At 36.2% G+C, this 20,512-nt stretch overlaps 1 protein-coding gene across 5 annotated transcripts in view; it reads right to left on the minus strand.

Moving 5' to 3' along the window:
- The window catches only part of ANKAR (ankyrin and armadillo repeat containing), a 47,821-nt gene extending 27,476 nt beyond the window's left edge, over nt 1-20,345 (minus strand). For 3 of the 5 annotated variants that reach the window (XM_023528842.1, XM_011356193.2, XM_023528860.1), the window contains exons 1-9: nt 19,714-20,345; nt 17,137-17,574; nt 15,478-15,641; nt 14,734-14,837; nt 9,826-10,006; nt 8,530-8,749; nt 7,127-7,162; nt 3,297-3,498; nt 502-710 (exon numbers count right to left, since the gene is read on the minus strand). In XM_023528842.1, coding sequence (XP_023384610.1) covers nt 502-710; nt 3,297-3,498; nt 7,127-7,162; nt 8,530-8,749; nt 9,826-10,006; nt 14,734-14,837; nt 15,478-15,641; nt 17,137-17,574; nt 19,714-20,314 — 2,155 coding nt within the window. In that variant the 5' untranslated portion in view covers nt 20,315-20,345. The remainder of the gene's footprint in view (nt 1-501; nt 711-3,296; nt 3,499-7,126; nt 7,163-8,529; nt 8,750-9,825; nt 10,007-14,733; nt 14,838-15,477; nt 15,642-17,136; nt 17,575-19,713) is intronic. The other 2 variants (XM_023528851.1, XM_023528855.1) reach the window with 2 other exon arrangements.
- Nucleotides 20,346-20,512: the final 167 nt, after the last annotated feature.

Below are 20,512 nucleotides of genomic sequence, written 5' to 3' on the forward strand. Positions count from 1 at the left end.
AAATTTGGACAAAAATCTTGAACAAAATGTTTCCAAAAACATTTATCAACATGTGGGGAAAAATGTTGCCGAATCTGTCTCTAAAATTAGGAAGTGAGAAATAAATTGGAAGGAATCTTTTCCACTCAAACTTTTCCTTCCTCTTTATTTATTTATTTTTTTTTTAATTTGCTTCTTTGATGGAGAAGATGATGGTTGGACTTTTGGAGAAGTTGGAAAATAAAAATAAATATAATTAGGTGAAATGTAGTCTTTTGGGTTATTTATCTTTGATTTAAATTTAGAAATAAAACTACTTTTGCACACATAAAAATATAGTTCAGTGTTATTTGTATTTCTAGTTTTAACTAAAAAATGTTTATTTCATGATTTTTAGATGTTTAAAATATGATGCATATATTATTGTACTTTATTTGCTCTACTTAAGAGTAAATATTAATAATTAAACTGCATAATAGTCAGAACATTTATTTATAAAAAGAGTAAGTGTTCTATACTTACCTACCAAAGTTTTCCAAACTGGGAGTTCGGGAATATTTAACTCTATTATATGCTTGAGAACCTCTGTGTGAAAGGTTAGGACTGATAAATGAATTATGTTATTTCCTCTAATATCTGTTTTTCTCCAGTTAGCACCGAGAGAAAATAGGTACTTAATAGTATCCAGTGCTCCTGAAGTGGCAGCAAGTAACAATGGAGTACACTGATTCCTAAAAATCAAGGAACATATTATGATAATTGAGCACAGATAGCGTCAAATTTACTTATTAAAAATTATCCAAATTGTATTGTAGGAGTTTGATTTATATCATCACCTTCTCTTTCTTACACGTTATTGTTCTGTATATTCCATAAGTAAATAGATTTGCTTCCCCTGACTTGGCTATCCTTAGCTTAGTATTTGCCCCTACTCTCTCTCCCAAATTAATTATCAGGTCTTATCATTTGTTCAGAAGTTGATAATACACAAAGTTCTTAGAAAACACTACCTCATTTAATCTTTACAACCACTCTCTGAGTGAAGGAAAAAGCAAAGCAAGTATTTTAGCTCATTCTACAAATGATGAAACCAAGGCTCCGGTAGCATTCCAAGCCATTTCTTTATATTCATGTCCAATTCACAAATCTAAGCTTCCTCATTGTGGCAGAAACTAACAGTTTTTCTCAAAAACCCACTTATCTGCTTTTTAGAAGATGAAGAGCTTTTGATTGGGCACATGGCTATCCAATCATATAATACATTCCTAAATTCCCTTATGAATAGGTATGGCCACCAGACTAAGTTTGGCCAATGTGATATTCGTGAAAGTTACCTGGACAACTCTTTAAAGAGAAAAGGAGTGTGCCATGACTCTTCTCCTCTCTTTCTTCTCATAGCTACAACACAGGGATAATAATGAAAATACGAATTGCCATTTTTACCAGGATATGGAAACCACACAAGAGGAAGCAACAAGAGGAAGTCTGGTCCCTCACACTGCCAAGCCATTATGCTCGCCCTCGACTATGAACCCAGACTTTGTGAAAAAGAACTACTTGTTTATCTCATTTAAACTACAAATATTTTTTGGTATCTTTGTTGTAGCAGCATCAAGTGTTATCTTAATAGATTTGCTAACTAGCAATGTGACCTTAAGCAAATTGGGTTACTTTCTTAGTCTGTAAAAGAATGAAGGTTAACAACAATCAGCTGACAGTGTTGGTGTAAGGGACAGATAAGGTGCTTAGCACAGCCTTGATACATAGTTCCCCCTCCTTTTTCCACCACATCACATTACCTCAAACATTACTTTTTTTTTTTTTCATCTTTTTACCCATACCTCTTTCTCTTTGTGAAATCCCTTTCTCTTGCTGCCTGTTCTTGAATTCTCACCTCTATCCAGTTGGCCCCAAGCCTCTCCTCAATTCCTTTTTTCCTGGGCCCCAGGGAAACGCTTGCCTTTTATGAGTAAACATCTCTTCATTTTCTCCCTTTTCTACCTTAACATGTCTGTTCTCTTGTTGCTTTCCTTCTACTCAATGGTAGGAATAAAGGCTACTTTTACTTCTATTCTAACACCATCGCTCTGATTTCCCTCATTTGAAGAATATACTATCAAATTATATTACCCTGTCCAATTCCACATTGCCATTGCCCGCTGCCCAAGGGGGTCCTCTCCACACCCTAGATCGTGCATTGCCTCACCAACTACCCCCTCCTATTGTCAGAGACTTCAACATCCATGCTGATTACCATCTGTGTTCTGATCTCTCAGTTCCTTGTCATATCTTCATTTGTGCTCCAGAGTTACATGCACAGCATGGTCACATTCTTCCTCAGCTCCACATAGGAGAGCACACCTGCTAATCCTTTGTTTCTCCCTTATGTTCACAGATAGCTTCTTACTTCTACCTTCAATAACCAATTGTTTGACCTTTTGCAATCCACCCAGTTTTTTAGCCCCCTTGTGTCCGAAGACACATTGTCAAAATATGACAGAACAAGGAGCTGAACTCAGGTCTCCACAGTCCATAGCTCTTTCTGGAATCTATTAGAAAATCTATTAGCCAGAAACCCTGGTATCCTGAAAGCTTTTTTCATACACATCTCTGCCTCAACCTATAGGGCGGATTGATTAATTCACTGAATAATAATAGACAGGTTATTTGAAGACCCAGAGATATCTGAATGAAGCTATGTCTAAATCATGTTCAGAGATTCAAAACAATAACCTGTTCTTTCTATGACCAGCCGAGAATGTACCCTCAGGAGAAGTTAAACCTCTCCCCTAAAGGGTGGTCCTTAGCTAGATAGTGAAACAGAAGATTGTTTGAGATGTTTCACTATTTCAAAGTTATTTTCCTCTTTTCAATGTGTTTTTCTTCTGGATACCACTAGATATTTCTGTTGAATCCAAGGCCTATCTACTTTGACCTGGAGTCCTTGGGCTGCTTCCCAGTTGTGTAGGTTCCAATTTAGAGCAACTTTCTCTTTTCTAGTGCCAGGCTTCTTCCAGGGCACTAAGTAGTTAACCTAATAAACTAGGCTGTAGAACCATATCATTGGAAAAGGCTAGGATAGGATAAACTTCCTAAGGCTTACTTCTCATTCTTCCAGACAACATGCATAGGTTAATTGAAGATCTGTCTTTAAAATTTTAAAGATAAGTGATAGAAAATAGTGACCAGAAATGATAGCAGAGTAAGCCTTACACAGCTTTTCAAATTAATCATACCAACCATTTCTTTTAGTGTCAGTATTTGAAGCAAGCCATGAAAGCAGAAATGTATATTTTTACATATGCTTAATAACTTACTCAGCCGTTGCCTCAGCTTCTAGCAAACTAGGATCCTTCCTACAGAGAACAATGATGATGCAGATATTGTCATAGAAAGCGGCAAAGTGAATTGGCATCCAGCCTCTTTTTTCAGAAAGCATGTAATCAGCTTTGAAAGAGAGTAGACAGATGGTTGTTTCTAACGAGCAAGCCTGTGCGGCCAGGTGTAGAGGTGTTGGACCTAGAAAAAAATGGACAATTACTTCAGTGGTCAAAATCTAACAATCCTAAAAAAAAACATACCTCTTTGATATCCAACCAGAGCTCAGTATTGTGTGATATAGAAGCTCTGAGATAAGCACTAAAAGAATTAATTTAGGCAATTCTTTCTTTCTTTAGTTAACTCAATGTCTGACCATTAAAAATCAGTTCTTAATAAGTTAAGAAAAAACAACATTAAAAGTATTTGAAAAATTTAGTCTATGTGTTAGTTTGGTGATAAAATAAGCTATTTCTTGTTTAAATTATTTTCCATTTGACTCAAATGTTTTGTGGTAAGAGAAAACATCCTTTGAAATGAAAAAGAAATTCACTTAAAAGGCCTCTATGTCACTAAGTCCAGTAGATGTTTTTCAATTCTCATTTTACAGATCTCTCAACAGTAAATTGACCACTTCTTCTTTAAAATAGTTTCTTTCCTTGGCTTTTATGATAGCATACCCTCCTATTTTTCTCCTACCTCTCAGGCTATTCCTTTGCACTCTCCTTGGGAACTTTCTCATTGTCCTGATGCCTAAATGAGTTTTAAGGCTCTGTCTTGGTCCTTTTTATCTTCTCAAAGGCTTCGCTTACTACCTATAAGTTGATGACTCCCAGGAAAGTATCTCTAGATCTGTTTCTTCTCCAAGCTTCAGATCTGTATCTTCAACATTGCACTATGCATCTCCACATACCACCTCAGACTTCACATATTCAAAATTGAACTCCTACCTTTCCCTCCAAACCTGGTCCTCTTTCACTGCCCCTTAAATCAGTGAAGGATATCATCATCCAGCCAGGTCTACAAACTAGAAACCCGAATGACTCCTTGGCACCTCCTTCTCATTTTACCTCCATAACCAGTGCATCATAAGTTTTAAATATCTCTCTAGAATCTATCTTCACTGCCACCGCCACCCTACTCCAAGCCATAATCACCTCCCAACTGATATCCCCATCTTGTTTTGCCCTTCCCCAATCCATTTTTTCAAAATGTAAATCTGATCTTTTTAACTTTCTTGCTTAAAACTCTTCAGTGTTTTCTCAAGGCCATCTGATCACAAATACAGGAAGAGGATCCACTGGCTCTGACTTAACCTGAACCACCAGCTTATTCCCCACCCCCAAAACACACACATACACATACACACCATACACACACATACATAAAACATACACACCTTGTTTTCTTCATTTGGGCCTTCTTGTAGCTTCTCAGATGTAAGATGACTGACCACACATCCCAGGTTGCCCAGAGAAGTATTGGTCTATGCCTGCTGCCCCAGCACAATGATTGATTAATAGTGCCCATTTTATTCTCAAGTCTCCTTCATTTGGATGATGAATTATCCGGTCACCCTGGACTGTTGCTGCTGCCTGAAAGCTTCCCTTTCCCAAGTAACACTTCCCTGACCAGGGTCTAGCTAACTTCTATTCATCTCAGAAAAAAAGCACTGCTTTTCTCCCAAGTCAGAAACTTCCAATGGCCTCCTGCCTCCCTTGGTAGTCTAAGCTTTATGCCATAGCCTTGATAATCTATAACATCTGAGCCAGATCTATTTATTTAAAGCTACTGCTTAGTTATTCCTGTTTCTTGTCCAGCATGTAAGGAGTTTAAAAGTCACCACTTCATTCTAATGGCAAGTAAAAAGCTAAACAAACTGAAAATTCAACAATTCTTCTTAGATCTATTAGAGAAATGAGGTCACAGGAAAAAAACACTGCCCCCAAAATTGGAGAGATCGGCAGATTCAGAGAATGACAACTTACTGAAGCAGAAACCCCCACAGGAACCAGTGCCGGAGGTAGGAAAACCTGAACTTTAATTGACAGATTGGTGGCAGCTCAGTGCGGACAAGTCTGAGAGTTAAAAATGCCAGGGGAACCCAGTCATAGGGGGCCCCACACTTTAGTGAGTTTTATCTGCAGGAGCTCTAGCAGGTCCTCATACTAATATCACAGAGAAATCCCTTTGAACTTCTGGCAGGGAAGGGAGAAAAGAACCACTTTGAAACATGCCAGAGCGCTCTGTTTTTCTTAACAAGGCCTGCCTTCAGGAGAAACTGTTTTACCAGAGCCCAAACTGTTGGGGTATTATCCAGAGCCTAACTGATCTTGGGGAAGGAAATATCCAACTCCAGACCCCTCCAGCCATCCTGACCCACCTAAGCTGGGGGAGAGAACTGACAAGTACATGTGAAGTTCATAGTCTAGGAGCATAGGCTCCCTCAAAGACTGAGACCTAATCATAGGACTTTAGAACATGTTAGCTCATTTCAACTGAAAAGGAGGCAGTAGGCTGCGCTCAGCAGGAGAAACATATCAAAATGACATGAGGAGATTTTTTTGAAAAACCACACCAGCATTCTCACTGACTTGCTTCCTCTGCTCTCTACCTCCCTGCAAAAAGTGTTTCAGCACAATCTCGTGGCAGGAATACTATTCTCATATGCGCCTCTTACTACTTTAAAGTGTGCTTAAAAGAAATACAGAATCTTGGCTCCCACCCAGACCCTCTGAAATCAGATTCTGCATTTGAACAAGCTCCCTGGCTGATTCCTATGTACTTGAAAATTTATCCCAGGACAGTGGGATTAAGTGCCCCCTCCCCAACACACATTTGCAACGTTGATGACATTTTTGATGTCACAACTGGGGTGTGTGTTGTAACTGGTATTTAGTAGGTAGAGGCCCGGGATACTGCTGAATAGTCTACAGTAAACAGGATAGCCCCTGCTATCCCCCACCAATAAAGGATTATCCAGCCCATAATATCAATACTGCTGAGGATGAGAAACACTGTCCAAGGACATAATACAATCAGGGAAGTTCTGGAGGGGTTTATGTAGTCTGAAGAAACTATTCTTTGGTTGAAAACCATGGCCTAGGGAATAAATGCTCTTTGGGGCCTGAAAGCGTATTTATCTCCTTTTTCTCTGATTTTCTAAAGTACATCACTGTATGTTAATTATGCCAGTGATCGTCAAATGCTACCCTGTATTCATCCATCCATAAATTAATTCAACAACTATTTCCTGACACTAATGTCAGGCTTTCTTCTGGGCACGTAAATATAACATTGCCACTACCATGGCAATGTTATATTTAAGTGAGGGAGACACAATAAATAATATTATACAAGGTAGCCATAAGCAATACTTCAAAAAGAAAAAGGAAAAAAGAGAGAGCAATAATGCAGGAAGTGTACTATTGTAACTTAACTGTAAATTCCCACAGGATAGGTGGACCAGATAGGTGTCCATTTTCCCCTGCAGGCCCACTCATCTCCCTTTACTACCCTCTCTGTATTCTTTCTGTCCCTGCAGATTTAGCAACCCCTGTCCTTTGGCTTCTTATCAGTATCTGCCAATGGGCAACCTTGGAGGAGAGAGGAGAAGGAGGTCAGGATATTTATTCTAAGAGGTTCCCTCTCTGAAGTCACCTCAGATTAGTTGTGTTCCTCCATCAATGCAAGGTGGCTAGTTTGAATAACTATCACCCTCCACTTACAAAATTCAGGTCTTCATAAATGGTTTCTTTAAAAATAAACCTTCCTCGAATTATCTTATATAGAGTATGAAGTATAGTCTTATATATTTCATGAATCTTACCATTTCTTTCTTTTTTCGCATCTGTTTTTGATGACTCTGTTTTAAAAGGGAATACACATAGAAGTATGATTATTAATATATAGCAGTTTCCTAAATTAGTCAAAATAGACACATATTAATAAGAACAAAAGGACTATGTTTAGATATAGATGGCAAGATTACATAAACAGGATTGGTTGTAACTTTTGGTCAAGCCTTCTGGGCATGTTGCATGAATCTGACATCATGTCAGAGAAAACCTGGAAATGCTGCCTCTCCAGTGGCTGGTGAAGTGGTTTTGTGTTTCTTAAGTAATAATAGATGGACATTGCTACTAGAGTTATACATTTTCCATATTTCAAAATCTACCCGATTCTCAGTCAATGGAAATGTAAGTCACAGGATGACTATTTTTTAACCAAAGACTTTTTTTCACACCAAAGAAGGCATAAAATACAACACACTTTTAAATAATAACTACCCATTGCACTTAAATTTGACTGAATTTGTGCTCTATTTTAAGTTTATTCTTACTGAATATTTTAATCAGGTAATAGAAACATCTTAATATAAAAAACATTTTAATTATGGTGATAGAGCATGAAATTTATTAGTGGTCAATAGGATTAAAGCAGAACATTTTGTTTTGGTGTGTGAAAATATAAATCACCATTTTTTATTGCCAGTCTTGTTCATCAGCCATTCCTGAACTTCATGTCTATTTCTCTCTTCAGTTATGGAGGCCCTCCACTTTCATCTTCAACTTTATTATTTTTATACTGGTTAAATACATTCCAGAGAATACATAAATATCAGGAAAAATTACTTTTGAAAGTTTAAATGTGGGTAGCCTTAAAGGGGTCATCAATTATAAAAATTATTATTATAGAAAAAATTTTTGTTATTAAATGTAATTTAAGTTTATGCAGTGTAAAGAAACTATCCCCTGGTTGAGAACCCTGGAGTAAGAAATGGATGTTCTGCTATAATCTCTATCTTCCTTTTCTCTGAATTTCAATAGTAAATCACAGTATATTAATTATGCCAGCGATTATCAAATGCTACCCTGTATTCGCCCATCCATGAAATCATTCAACAGTTATTTCTTGAGCACCTACCAATGCCAGGCTTTCTTCTGGGCACTAGGATATCATGGCAAACAATGTAAACCAAATCCTTGCCCTTTATGGAGCTTATATTCAGTTGAGGGAGACACGATAAACAAATAAATAACATGAGATAAGAGAGCAATAAGTGACGCTTAGAAAACTAAAAGGAGTCCCTCTGAGATACATGAAACAAAAACCTCAACTTTGCTCTAGGTCCCAGTACCCAATTTTAACCTTCTTCTCAAATCAACACGCATTCTTAATGCTGAATAGGGGTAAGGAAAGGAAAAACATTTTAGAGTTAAAACGTGATACCTTGGCTAAACATAATAAAGCGTCTCTGGTTGACATTGAAGTTAGCGTTGCACAGTTGACATACAATAGAAACTCTGTTGTGCAGAGCGGCGTGATGGAAAATAGCGTAACCCGCCTCATCTGAAACGTTGATTGTTGAACTTGAGGTTTTGCGGCTGAATGTATGGAAAACAGCGGATAATCCCCTTTCAACAGCGGACTTCATACCAAATGGGATACTCTAACATTATTAAGAAGGTCAGAATTAGTTTCTTCAGACTACGTCTAAAGTTTGGTTTAAGGGAAAAATGACAATGAAATATATTAATATAATCATATGATTAGGTGCTCGATTTCGGTAGAATTTTCACATGATCCACATGGAAAGTGTCTCACTGAACAATGATGAAAGTTGTTTGAGTTATAAAGAAACACCAAGAACTTAAAAATATATATTTGGGGAGATTTTTTTTCTTCCTTTTTTTCAGAAAGAAGTTACAGATTCTTCTTCTTTGGAGACAGTTGAAACACAGTAAAGTATCTTTCTGAAATACTTTAAAAGCAAAGAGTTCCTTCTCCAATTTAAGAAGATAGCTCCAATTTAGAAGTCTAAAAATTGTATATATAGCTATAGAAATACAGTTTGCATTCTTTGCTCTAGGTCTCAAAATGGAGAGGTAAAAATATCACACACTTCTTTGAGACATTCTGACTACTTTAATATTTTAATATTAAATGAACATGTTATTAAATTATAAAATTTATGGACATTTTAAAAAATAAATGGTAAATAAGTGACAGTGTATTCTTTGAAACTGGTGAGCTCACCACTTAATTTATATGGTTCAGAAGCTCTAAGTCAAGGCTGTTGAAGCAGATGTAGAGATTTGATTCAGGATGTTGGGTTTGTGCCTGGCTCTGCTGTTTATGAGCTATATGATTTGGAAAAGATCCTTAATGTGCTTTACCTCAAATTCCTTATTTGTAAAATAGAAATGATAACAATAGTACTAGTACCTTGAAAGAGTTTGTTGAAAGGATTTTAACAGTGCCTGGCTTATAAAATGATCATTCAATAAATATTAGCAATTATTGAATTAATCGCAATCTAATTCATTAACAGGTAGTTTCGTAACTCTTCCAGAAATGTATAATCTAGAATTGTATAGCTTCTCAATGGCTAAAATGTGAAATTTTTATTTCATACTAAAGGCTTTATTTAACCTATTATTTATCTCTAAGATAAAAATTTGAGACATTAACTTATCTACTATATATAACTTCTTATACTAAATTATGTAGTAATCACCGAAATACCTTGCATTTCATAGCTTTTTTGAAACCAAATTTTTTCTTAAATTGTTCATGTAATTGAGCATCTGTCAGTGGAAGTCTTTTCAGTCTCAGATTGTTCACTATTTCGTTTATGGCTCCCCACCACTGTGTCTTATATAGTTGCTGATAGAAAGTTTCAAGTTCAAAATAGATCACATAATACCTATAAAAAAAAATTTTTTTAAGATAAATTTTTTTGACTTTGAAGTGATTTGCTACTTTTTTCCTATGCCAGCAAAACTTTATTTTTTTTTAATAACAAATATAAGAATATAGTTTAAATTGTACTTGGATATAAATATTTTAATAACATGATTATCAACCGTTATTAACCAAGTCTTTCTATAACAACTGTCTTCTCCATATTGGCCTTCCTAATCAACTCTTGCCCTCCCATGCCAGTGACCAGGGGTACTGCCTCAAAGTTGCTCAAAGCCCTAACTCTGGCTTGAAGGAATTCTAGGTTTACCTTTTAGCCATCTGCTTACCCTCCTCCTACAAGTTTATATATTAACTCTTTCAATCGAATTATGTCTATATTTGTTTTCTCCAGGTTTACCTTTAATCTGACCTGGAATGATGCTTTCGGTAATGGCTCCCTGACTTTTAACTCACTGCAGCAGTGGAATAGAGAAACCCCCAACCCTCTAGGTCCTTGAGCTGTAGGTAGGTAGCAGACCCAGTCTCCTATATGCTAGAATGGAAAAGTGGGAACATTTTGAGAGACTCTGTTCCCTGGGGTTCTTATCATCACAGGCAAAAGAAAATGGTGGCCTTCCATCACTTTTTCCCATGAGATACCTTTTCACACCCTCCGTTTTCAGCATTAAGCACATCAGCTGCTTACTCTACCTCTGCCAGCAAGAAGCCTGTTAATGTTACCTGGATCTCTGCTCTAAATGCAACTGTTTATTGCTATAAATATAGCATTCTTGACAGTGGTCACCCCTTTCTATAGCTCTTCACTCTGCCACTCAGGGACCATCAGTTCCCCTAAGGGTGCTGAGAAGTTTGTGCTGTGGTACTAATTTTCAGAGAAATGAGTCAGTGACTCTCTATGCTAAGGAAACTCCTTGCTCAGAAGCTGAAGAGGAATCATGGGGCCTCATGGGTCAGTTAAAGGAAGGTCTTAGGGAAACACTCTGTTATGAGTTATTCAGAGGCTAATACCCTCTCTCCCTTGACCTTTACTTCAAACTAAATTTTCTGAATATAATAGACCTCTTCATGGATGGAGGCATATCTGAGGATCTGTTCACACTTATTTGAAGTTGTCATTTTTCTTACTCAACGTCCTCTCTAACAAAAGGAAACTAGACCATGAGAATATAAATGAAAGGCTGTCTTTACCGACACTGTTGGTACAACACCAAGCCAGGTGGTAGGACTTGTCACTTTGTCTTAGAGCCCTGACTTTTGGAGGTGCCACCTTCATCAATGGGGACTTGCCTCACTTACTAGACTCCAGCCTCCCAAACCAAAGGTTTTGAATCTTACTCAGATTTGAAGGCTTTTAAATCATAGTCGTGATAGGCTCTAGAGCCTTAAGGAGCTATATGGGTCAGACCTGGATGCTTAATTTATATTGGATGACTAAACTAAATTTCTAGAAGAAAACAGCCACCTTCCTTTGGTGTTATAAGGATGGATACCACAAACAGACACCCCAAGTCCCACAAGATTACCCTCATAGATCTAGGCATGGGGGATCACTCTGAGGATGTCTTTTGGTCCTGAGTGGCCCAGCTAGCTCTATATCATTCTGCTCCAAGAGAATCCTAGTGCCAGCAACCTCTGTCTCTTCATGGACTTCTCCAGGGAGTGGGCTCTGGCTGTGGTAAATTGCTATGGGATCAGAAGATGCTGACTACCTTTGTGGGCCTGGTACTTGGTGAGGTACTCTTAGATCACGGCTCAAGCAATAAAACGAACTTTATAAATTTAACAAATACCAAGGGAGGGTGGACTGATTTCTCCTAGAGATTCAGTTCAGTCATCCAATACAAATCAAGTATCCACAGCCAGTAGGGGGCTGTCCTATCCTAGAAAGTGGAGAAGCAAGAGGTGGTGAAGGTCTATCCAGAGAAAGCCTGACCACATAATTTTGTGACCCCCAAGGATGGATACACAACCTACACAAGGCCAATACTAGCCTGCACAAAGATGATTATCGGAAGCACAGAAAGCCCAGATGGCCAGCACCATGAGGGAACCCTCATCAAAGTACTGCATGGTGATATACCACTATTTTTACTCAAAACCTTAAGTCTACTCATCAGCAGGGACAATAGAGGAGCCCCACTTTAAACATAACTCCTTCCATACTCTTCGGCCTGAGAGTCTGCAACCAGCTTAGAGACTGTGGTGAGGAGCTTCTAACACCACACTTCCTGGACACACCACAATCACACTACATTGATTTCTGACCTGTCTTCCAATGTCCACAACGGTATTGGGATGCTCACATGCTCTTCCCAAACTGAAACATTTTAGTACCAGTATCAATTCATCTATTTTCTCCAGATACTATCGCCTTAATAATTCACGAGTTCTACTTTCATAGACTGCCGAATACTGGGTATCTGACTGTGATGCCTAGTTTTTGACTCTGGGAGAACCTAACCTGGGCCAAAAATGAATCTAGGATTTAGATGTTTCCAGGCATGATTAGAGGGCCTGTGAAGCTGATCTTATTTTCATAAGGGACCTTGAGTCTCCTATGGAATAAATCATTCTGAGCAAAGAGAACATCAAGATACACGAGCTTGGTCAATAACAAAATCAAAGAAAATGGGAGATTTTGAGATTGCTTGTCTTCAATCATTCAGATTATTCTCTGGTCCAGTACCAATATAGAATGATCTCTACATCATAGAAAGAAACAATTGTAAGAAAAATGACTGAAATAGCTATTTTGCATGAAAGTATTAGAGGTTCATGGCAACACTTCTTCGAAATCAGTAAAACTGGAATAGAAATCTTCCTTATTTCATTGGATTGGCTTCAATATGTCTCGACAGATGATACATACTATTTAGCAGGCATTAGAAGGAGCCAGCCCCAGGGGTGACACCAGCTCCACAACCAGGAGCAGCAGTGCCAGAGACAACAAAGACATTAGTGTTGAAAGGCCTAGTGTACTTTAGGGTTATTATGGGCAACTCAGGCAGGAAGAGAGATAACTGAAGGTATCTCATAGTACCCAAGACTGCTGATTCATGGGCATATGGGATTCCTAGAAATAATTGTCTGTGGATAGATTTTATAAGGAATTGAAGATTCTCTAGTAATTGATACAGGAGCCAGGAAAATACTGATTATTACTCCACTTGTGATTTTTATTTTTACTCCATGCTGCCTGAGTCTGGGAAACAAGCTTATGCTGGTTTTGAAAGCCTGAAAACTGAAATCACTTTATCTACAATTCACTGCTTGCTGTTCATTAGTCAGAAACTAGAGAAACAATTCCACTATGACATCCTGTTGCAACACTCTGAGTAGATCTTTTACAGCCCAATGGCGGTATACTTATGCCAGCCATATTCCTTCACCCACACAATTTCTCATAGCTTTCATCCCAGCTTCTTCCCTGCATTCCCAGTATCATTAGTGCCCAGCCAGACCCTCAAACTTGGGAGAATCTGAGAAAATAAAGTTTTATTCAGAGGTGTCTCCTAGGTTGACAAGGATTGTACATGGAGTATGTCAAGAAGTTTTAGGCCACTGAGCGAGAGATTCCTCCTCCAGGGAGATGCACATTAACTGTCCATTCCAGAAACCTGAGATCTGCTACTTAATTACTTTTAAAATCATGGTGGTCATTAGCCACGTGGTCTTTGACTTCAGCTCTAGTACCATGTGTGCATCCAGGCAGTATTCAATGGAAAGATCCACCTTTCATCCTTTATCCTTTTTCTCTCTCTACCTTATTTCTTTTATTTCCTCACTGCCATTCATCTTGAAATAAATTTATAATCTGCCTTTACTTCTTCACATCTCATGAACTCTCCCCAACTTTACCCTTCAATGCAATACACATTGTCTTCTGTAACCATAACTAAAATTTTTTACCAAGTCATTGCCAAATTTAGAGGGCTCTATTCAACCTTAAATTGACTTGACCTTTTTCTTTGCTTAATTTGATGCTTTTAACTATTTCTATATTCCTGAAATTTTCTTGGTCTTTTTCTACCTGTGTCATTCCTTCTCAATCTCTTTGCTCTCTTCTCTGCTTCTCCCCACATCCTGTAAAGGCTGCTATTCTCCAGAGCTCCAGACTTGGCCCCATCCTCTCAACTACTTCCATGCCTTTACGGGAAAACAACAGCAACAACTACAACCACCACCTCCTATATGTTTTTAAATCTCAAATCTGAACCTCCAACCCAAATGTTTCCTCTAAGCTCTATTGCCCATATTTCCAAATTTCAGTGTCCAAGATGTGAAACTCCAAGAACATCGCACATAAAAGATCCTAAGAATACTAAAACACACTGCTCCAAAAGACAACAGGCATAACGAGACCCAGTAGAGGAAGAGGATTTTAAACTATATTCCTTATGGAAATAAAGGGGTATGTGGTGAGTCCACTGCTTTTCAGTGGGCCCACAGATTTGATCCCCACCATCATCCCTATTTAACTATTGTGTTAATTAAATTAACTAATTACCATCTCTAAGGATTACTACACAGAATGTATCAAAGTGCACAAAGTAATAAATGTAACAGTTAATACTTTGCTGAGTCCATATATCATTCCTGGGGGTTATTTTTGTTCCAGGATCTCCAACCTGAGGTTTTAAATTAGGCTTTGCGTTTTGACGCTTTCTTTGTTTTTCTGCTAACTTTCAACAAGTTGTGGCTAGTAAATAATTGCTGAAAGTTCCTTACCTTTTTCCATTAAATTCCATGACTGGTATTGAGTAATATTCTTTGTATCCTGCATCTTCTACAAATGTATTAGCAGCACAGTCCCGTATTTTTTCTAAATTGTTCTAAAACATGAGTCGTATTACTAAAAAACATATCTTTAAACAAATCTAAACAATTATGACTTCTTTCAGATAAAATTTTATACATGTAAATGATAAATTTTAAATATAATGTCCCACCAGACTTTAATAATAACTACATATATTTGACCCCTACACAGGGAGGAAAAAATACAAAAGGAAAGATAATATAAAATAGAAAAGCAATGACAATTGAAACATATAATATTTATACTAAATTCCAGATGAAGAATTATTACTCCCACACTCTATAGGATCTCTGTTCTAATACTAATCTTTGAGAAAAATGAAAGAATATGTAGTGTATGTTCAGGGATTTCTACTGCACTCTTTGGTTAAGTGTTCTAGGGCAAATATGGTCCTTTAGAGTCTGTAAATTCTGTGAGGATTATAGTTGCACCTAGTTTATTTATCATTTTATCTCTAATATCTAACATAGTAACTTAGATATAGTTTGCACTTGTTATGTTTGTTACATAATGTACGAAAAAATTAGTGAGTTGGGAAGATACTCATTTGGAAAGCTGCCTACTACCTGTACCAACAGAGAGTCTTTGTTGAATGGCGAATAGGATAAAAGAGCTGTTGAATGACAAACTATTTGAGGAACAATAATTTAAACCTTAAATTCTTCCAAAGCATTCTCAATCGAAGGGGTGGTAATATCAAATTCAATTCCTCCATGAACATGAAAATACTGATCCTCTTTGTAGTGAAAATTCTGGCATTTAAAATCTCGTCCATAGATAAAGGGAGGCAATTCCCGCTCTGTCTTAACTTTGTCATCTCAAAAAAGGAAAAAAAAAAGTTTTATTTAAAAAGTGAAAAACTGCACATAAAAATCATATTTTGGAGATCTAGATTCTCATTCACACAAAGTAAAAAAATCCACAGGAAATGAAAATATTGACAATTACAGAATATAAATTATTTATGCTTTAGTGTATATTTTAAACATTAAAAATACATTTATGCCATACATTTTGAGTATTTTCTGTAGTTTCATTGTGCAGAAACTCTAAAAGAATAGTCAAAACAGCATTCTACTTATTGATTTCTATATGTGAGCTCAAGACTAATATCTTAATTATTAGAAAAGATTTGAAATTGTGTGCCTTAGAGAATCTTTGGTTAAATAGGCAAAAACTTACCTGAGGTAGTTTAGATGAAAAGAGACAATAAAAAGAAATAAGTGGGTATTTTCTCATTACAAAAATAACCAGCCCACATTTTTAGAAAGTAATAAGACTACATGTAAACCATTTAAAAAAAAAATTTTTTTTTCTAAAATCTCAGTAAAGTTTATTCAATATTTTGACTTGTTAGCAGAATATAGTTTCATCAATATAAAGCATATAATGTATTTTGAGAAATGCAAAATGTACAGGAAAATACAAAGAATAATATAACATCCTAATTGAAGCACCTGGAATTGACTATTAACATTTAGTCATATTTGCTTCCAACAATCTAAGTAATAAAACATTACAGATATAGCTAACATCTTTTTAAGCAATGCCCTCTTAATTCTTCTCATGCACCATTATCCTACACCTACCCTAGGACCAGCATTGTCATGAGTCCATTTTTAAATAGTTCACAGATATGGATAATAATCTTCACCATTTAAATGCTCATGATGCAAATTTTCACTAAGTGATTTGCAAAATTTCTACTGAAACTTACATCTGAATAAAAGCCCACTATAACAAGCCTACAGGATTAGGTGCCAGTGAAAATACATAAATCATGGGCTAATTTGGGTGGAAGGAATAGTTTGCACTGCATTCCTGTCAAATTCCATCTAAGCATAGTCCTATTTCAGCTATTTTCCTATATTTTCTATTTGTTACAGTGCCAATATATTACTAAAGTTTTAAAATATTTTTTTTGTTTCTTTTTCAGAAATTTCCTTTAGTGCTCCATATTAATTTCAGAAGAAATTTATAAGCTTTCATGAAAAACATGATAGGGATTTAGAGTAGAAGTGAATTGAATTTATAATTCGGATGAGACATGATATACTCACAGTGTTGTCCCATCACGAACATGACAAATTTTCCAATTTCTCAGAACTTGTTTTAAGTCTTTCAATAACCATTATAATTGGTATGAATATATACCAAGTACTATGTTCAAATACCAAGTATATTTCATTACTTTGGAGACATTAATTTTTTTTTCTTTCTAACAGGCTACAGCTAGGTTTTGTGTCTGGAATCACACACTATATTTTAATATTTATATATATTTATACTTGATTTTTTGGTGATATTCTTACCTGAAAAAGGCTGAAGCAGACTATTTAAATATGGAACTTTCATCTTCTTTTTTAAACTCAGTAGAAATGGAGTCAGAAAACATATTAACTTTAAGTATCCTATTCCTATTCTGATTTCTTTTTTTTTCTCAAAGTGTTTTTGAATAACTTTTTTTTGAAGATATAATCTTTGCTGTAGTCTCTGGTAGGTACAAATATCAAGATAATCCTGATTATATTTTATTGCATTAGTAAGCCAATAGGCTGTTTCAAATATAAAAACATTTTCACACTGTTGAACTTGTGTGGTACTGAATGTCAACTTTAGCATAATATTTTCAGCATATTTCATAAATATAGCTTTTTCTTCAGGCCAGTTGGGATTATATGTTGGATCTTCATTCATGTCTTCATCATAGATTCCATTAAAGTCTGGATCATTTGTAATATCTATCAAACCTTCACAATGAAAAAGAAAAATTTTAGAAAGCAAAAACTTCAGTTTGGCTTCCTGATAAATATAGCACATTGAACAAAAGGTTTCATCTTAAAATCCTACTAACATGACAGTAAAGGGGTAAAGCAATGCCAATAAAATTGTCAAATTTTATTCAATAAAATTGAAAAGAAGATGGATGAGTGGTAAATAAGCAGAGTAAAGAAAGATGGAAGCTTGTACAATTAAAAAGAATAAATTCCCATTCTCTTCAAAATACCATAGAAACAATACCATAGAAACAATAATGCAAGTCCCATCTTTAAATCAAAGAACAAGAAAATGTGATCTCTCTTAAGCAGGAAACCATCTTTTCAGTAGGGCTAAAAGTATAATTTGGTTTTCAAGCATTATATTACATATTACTTTTGTGCTGATAACAGAAGCTATATATGTAAAATCAATAAAGAATTTGCCTGCTAACTGTGATACATCAAATAAGAATTAAAACTTGATTTTACTATTATGACAAATTTCCTATGTTACACTTTCTTCCCATTTATGATGAAATTAAGACCTTTCTTGTCTTTTTAAAAATAATTGCATTTATAATGTTACCTTTAATCTAGGCTTGAGAAAACATAAAATATGACTGAGGAAAATATGCAGTTTGTAACATGTGTTTTAAAGTGTAAATGATACATCAATGTGTTCTTATTTCATTTTCCCTTTAAACTCTTCCTTCCTTCTTCCTTCCTCCCTCCCTCTCTCCCTTCTTTCCTTTCCTTCTTCTTCCTCCCATCCATCCATCTATATTTCTATATCTATAGCTATAATCTCCACAATACTCTTGGATTTTTAAAACGGCCAGTATGATTCACCTCCCTTTTGTTAAAAAGTAAAATGAATGAAGAGATTATAAAGAAATTAAAGTGTTTCTGACAGTTTTAAAAAATCTAAATATAAGTCAGAGCATGGTTGGTACCTCTAAAACTTTCTGGGTTGTTGTGGGTGGGAGCAAGTCGATTCTCATGACAGAAAGGCTCAGAAATTGGAAGCGCCGAAGGACAGGTCATGGTATCAGATTAAGGTGCAGTGAGACCCCCAGATTGCCTTTCCAGGTAGCCCAGCCCATTCTCTTCCTCACTAAGAGGGGGAAGGAAGGAGGAAAATAGGGACAAGGGGAGAGGAAGAGAGAGGGAAGCGAGGGGGAGAGGAAGGAGAGGAGAAGAGGAAGAAGGTGGGGAAGCGAGAGAGGAGAACTAAGAATGGGACAATGGATTTTGGAGAGCAGTGAAGAAAGAGCCTAGAGAAGAATCAATATAAAATCTATTGCCAGCGTCTCTCCTCCAGTCAAGTGAAATTCTAATACATTTTAACCAGCATTGAGACTTGTTTTTAAGCCTGTGCTCATGAACTTGGAATATATTTAGAAAATAATTATATATATTCGATCACTGAAAGCAGTTGGAAACAGTGTTGGGGTATACATTTTCCATTTCGCTTTCCATTCCACTTGGCCTACTGCCAAGGAACCAAGGAGGGGGGGATCTTTTTTTTAAGCTTCAATAAAAAATTTAAATATGCTGAAGGGGATGAACCAGGATTGAGAGGCATCTACTGTTTATATATAGACATTAGAGAAGTATGGCCCTGAGAAGAGAGGAATTTAAAAGTTAGATGAATCAAGAATACTCATGAAACCAAATTCTACTAAAATGTCAAAGCTTAGATTGCTGATGCACATTATTTATCCTTAAGTTTTATTCATTTTTGAGGTTTATAAAATGGCAGTGTGGATGGCTAATTTTTGTTTTCAAGTTTGAAGATTTTTCTCAGTCAACTCCATCCACCCTTGGCTTTATTATGGATTTTCTTACTTAGGTCATATAAGACAAAAACTGTAAACTGAAAACCCTCCACCAGGTATTTGAAATCTGATCTCCTCTGCATAAATTGGAGATTAAGATGAAAGGCAAGATGTTTGACTTAAAACATAATTTTTGGAAACATTGAAAAAAAGTTTTATTGAAAAGATCCTTTGGAGTTTAAAAATCTTTTTTAAAAAATATGGCCAAATACCTAAAACTGAGCCACAGATAAATTACCTTTAAATTTAAAAAATGGCTCCTAACAAAATTAAGTTTGTTAAATTCTCCTACCTGCTGAACTGAACTCTGCAAAAATATTTTTATTTGTTTGAGGCTTCCCATCTGGATCAATGTCCATGATGGTACGCCACAATTCAGAGAATCTGGCTCGTTTTTCTTTGGGCATGTATATTCCATGCCATAGTGCTTTCAGCATGTAGTCAATGTTGATCAGAATTTGCCCAATCCTGGTATCATAATAAGCTGGAGGTAATTGACATGAAGAACTCTGATCATAATTAGCTTCTAAGCTGATTGCAGGAATTTGATTTAAGCAATAAATTCCAACAGCCAATTCTCTTATTATCTGATGGACTTCTCTATAGTCTAAGAGGGCAGTAGGGTCCACAGGAGTCAGTAGGATTACGGTGCCGAAGCCCACATTATTCATTTGACTCATGATTCCACACGGGTTATCTAATTGAGAGCGGGCATCTTCTTTGCCAAACAACCAGCTAACTAGTACAGTAGTTAGCAACTCCTGTACTTCACTGCGATCATATTTTTCAAAAAAAGCAGAAGCATTTCTCTGTACTGCTAAATTTTCCAGGTAGGTTTCTTCATCTTGAATTTGATCGAATCTAGGTAATCCTTTTTTAGGCAATCTCAACATTTTTAATAAATTCTAGTGTGTCGTTTTTGAAGTTTCTGCAATGAATAAAAAGAAAAAGACAAGCAATAAAATTTGTCATGGTAATGAAGCTGGATTGCTGAAAAACTGTATCTGTTCCTTTCATCTTTTCTAGGTTAATTGTTCAATGGTCAACCATTACATTTTTCAATCTTTTTATAAAATCGTTTAAAAATTATT

This window comes from Pteropus vampyrus, unplaced genomic scaffold (assembly GCF_000151845.1).
Source record: "Pteropus vampyrus isolate Shadow unplaced genomic scaffold, Pvam_2.0 Scaffold2, whole genome shotgun sequence".
NCBI classification, from domain to species: domain Eukaryota; kingdom Metazoa; phylum Chordata; class Mammalia; order Chiroptera; family Pteropodidae; genus Pteropus; species Pteropus vampyrus.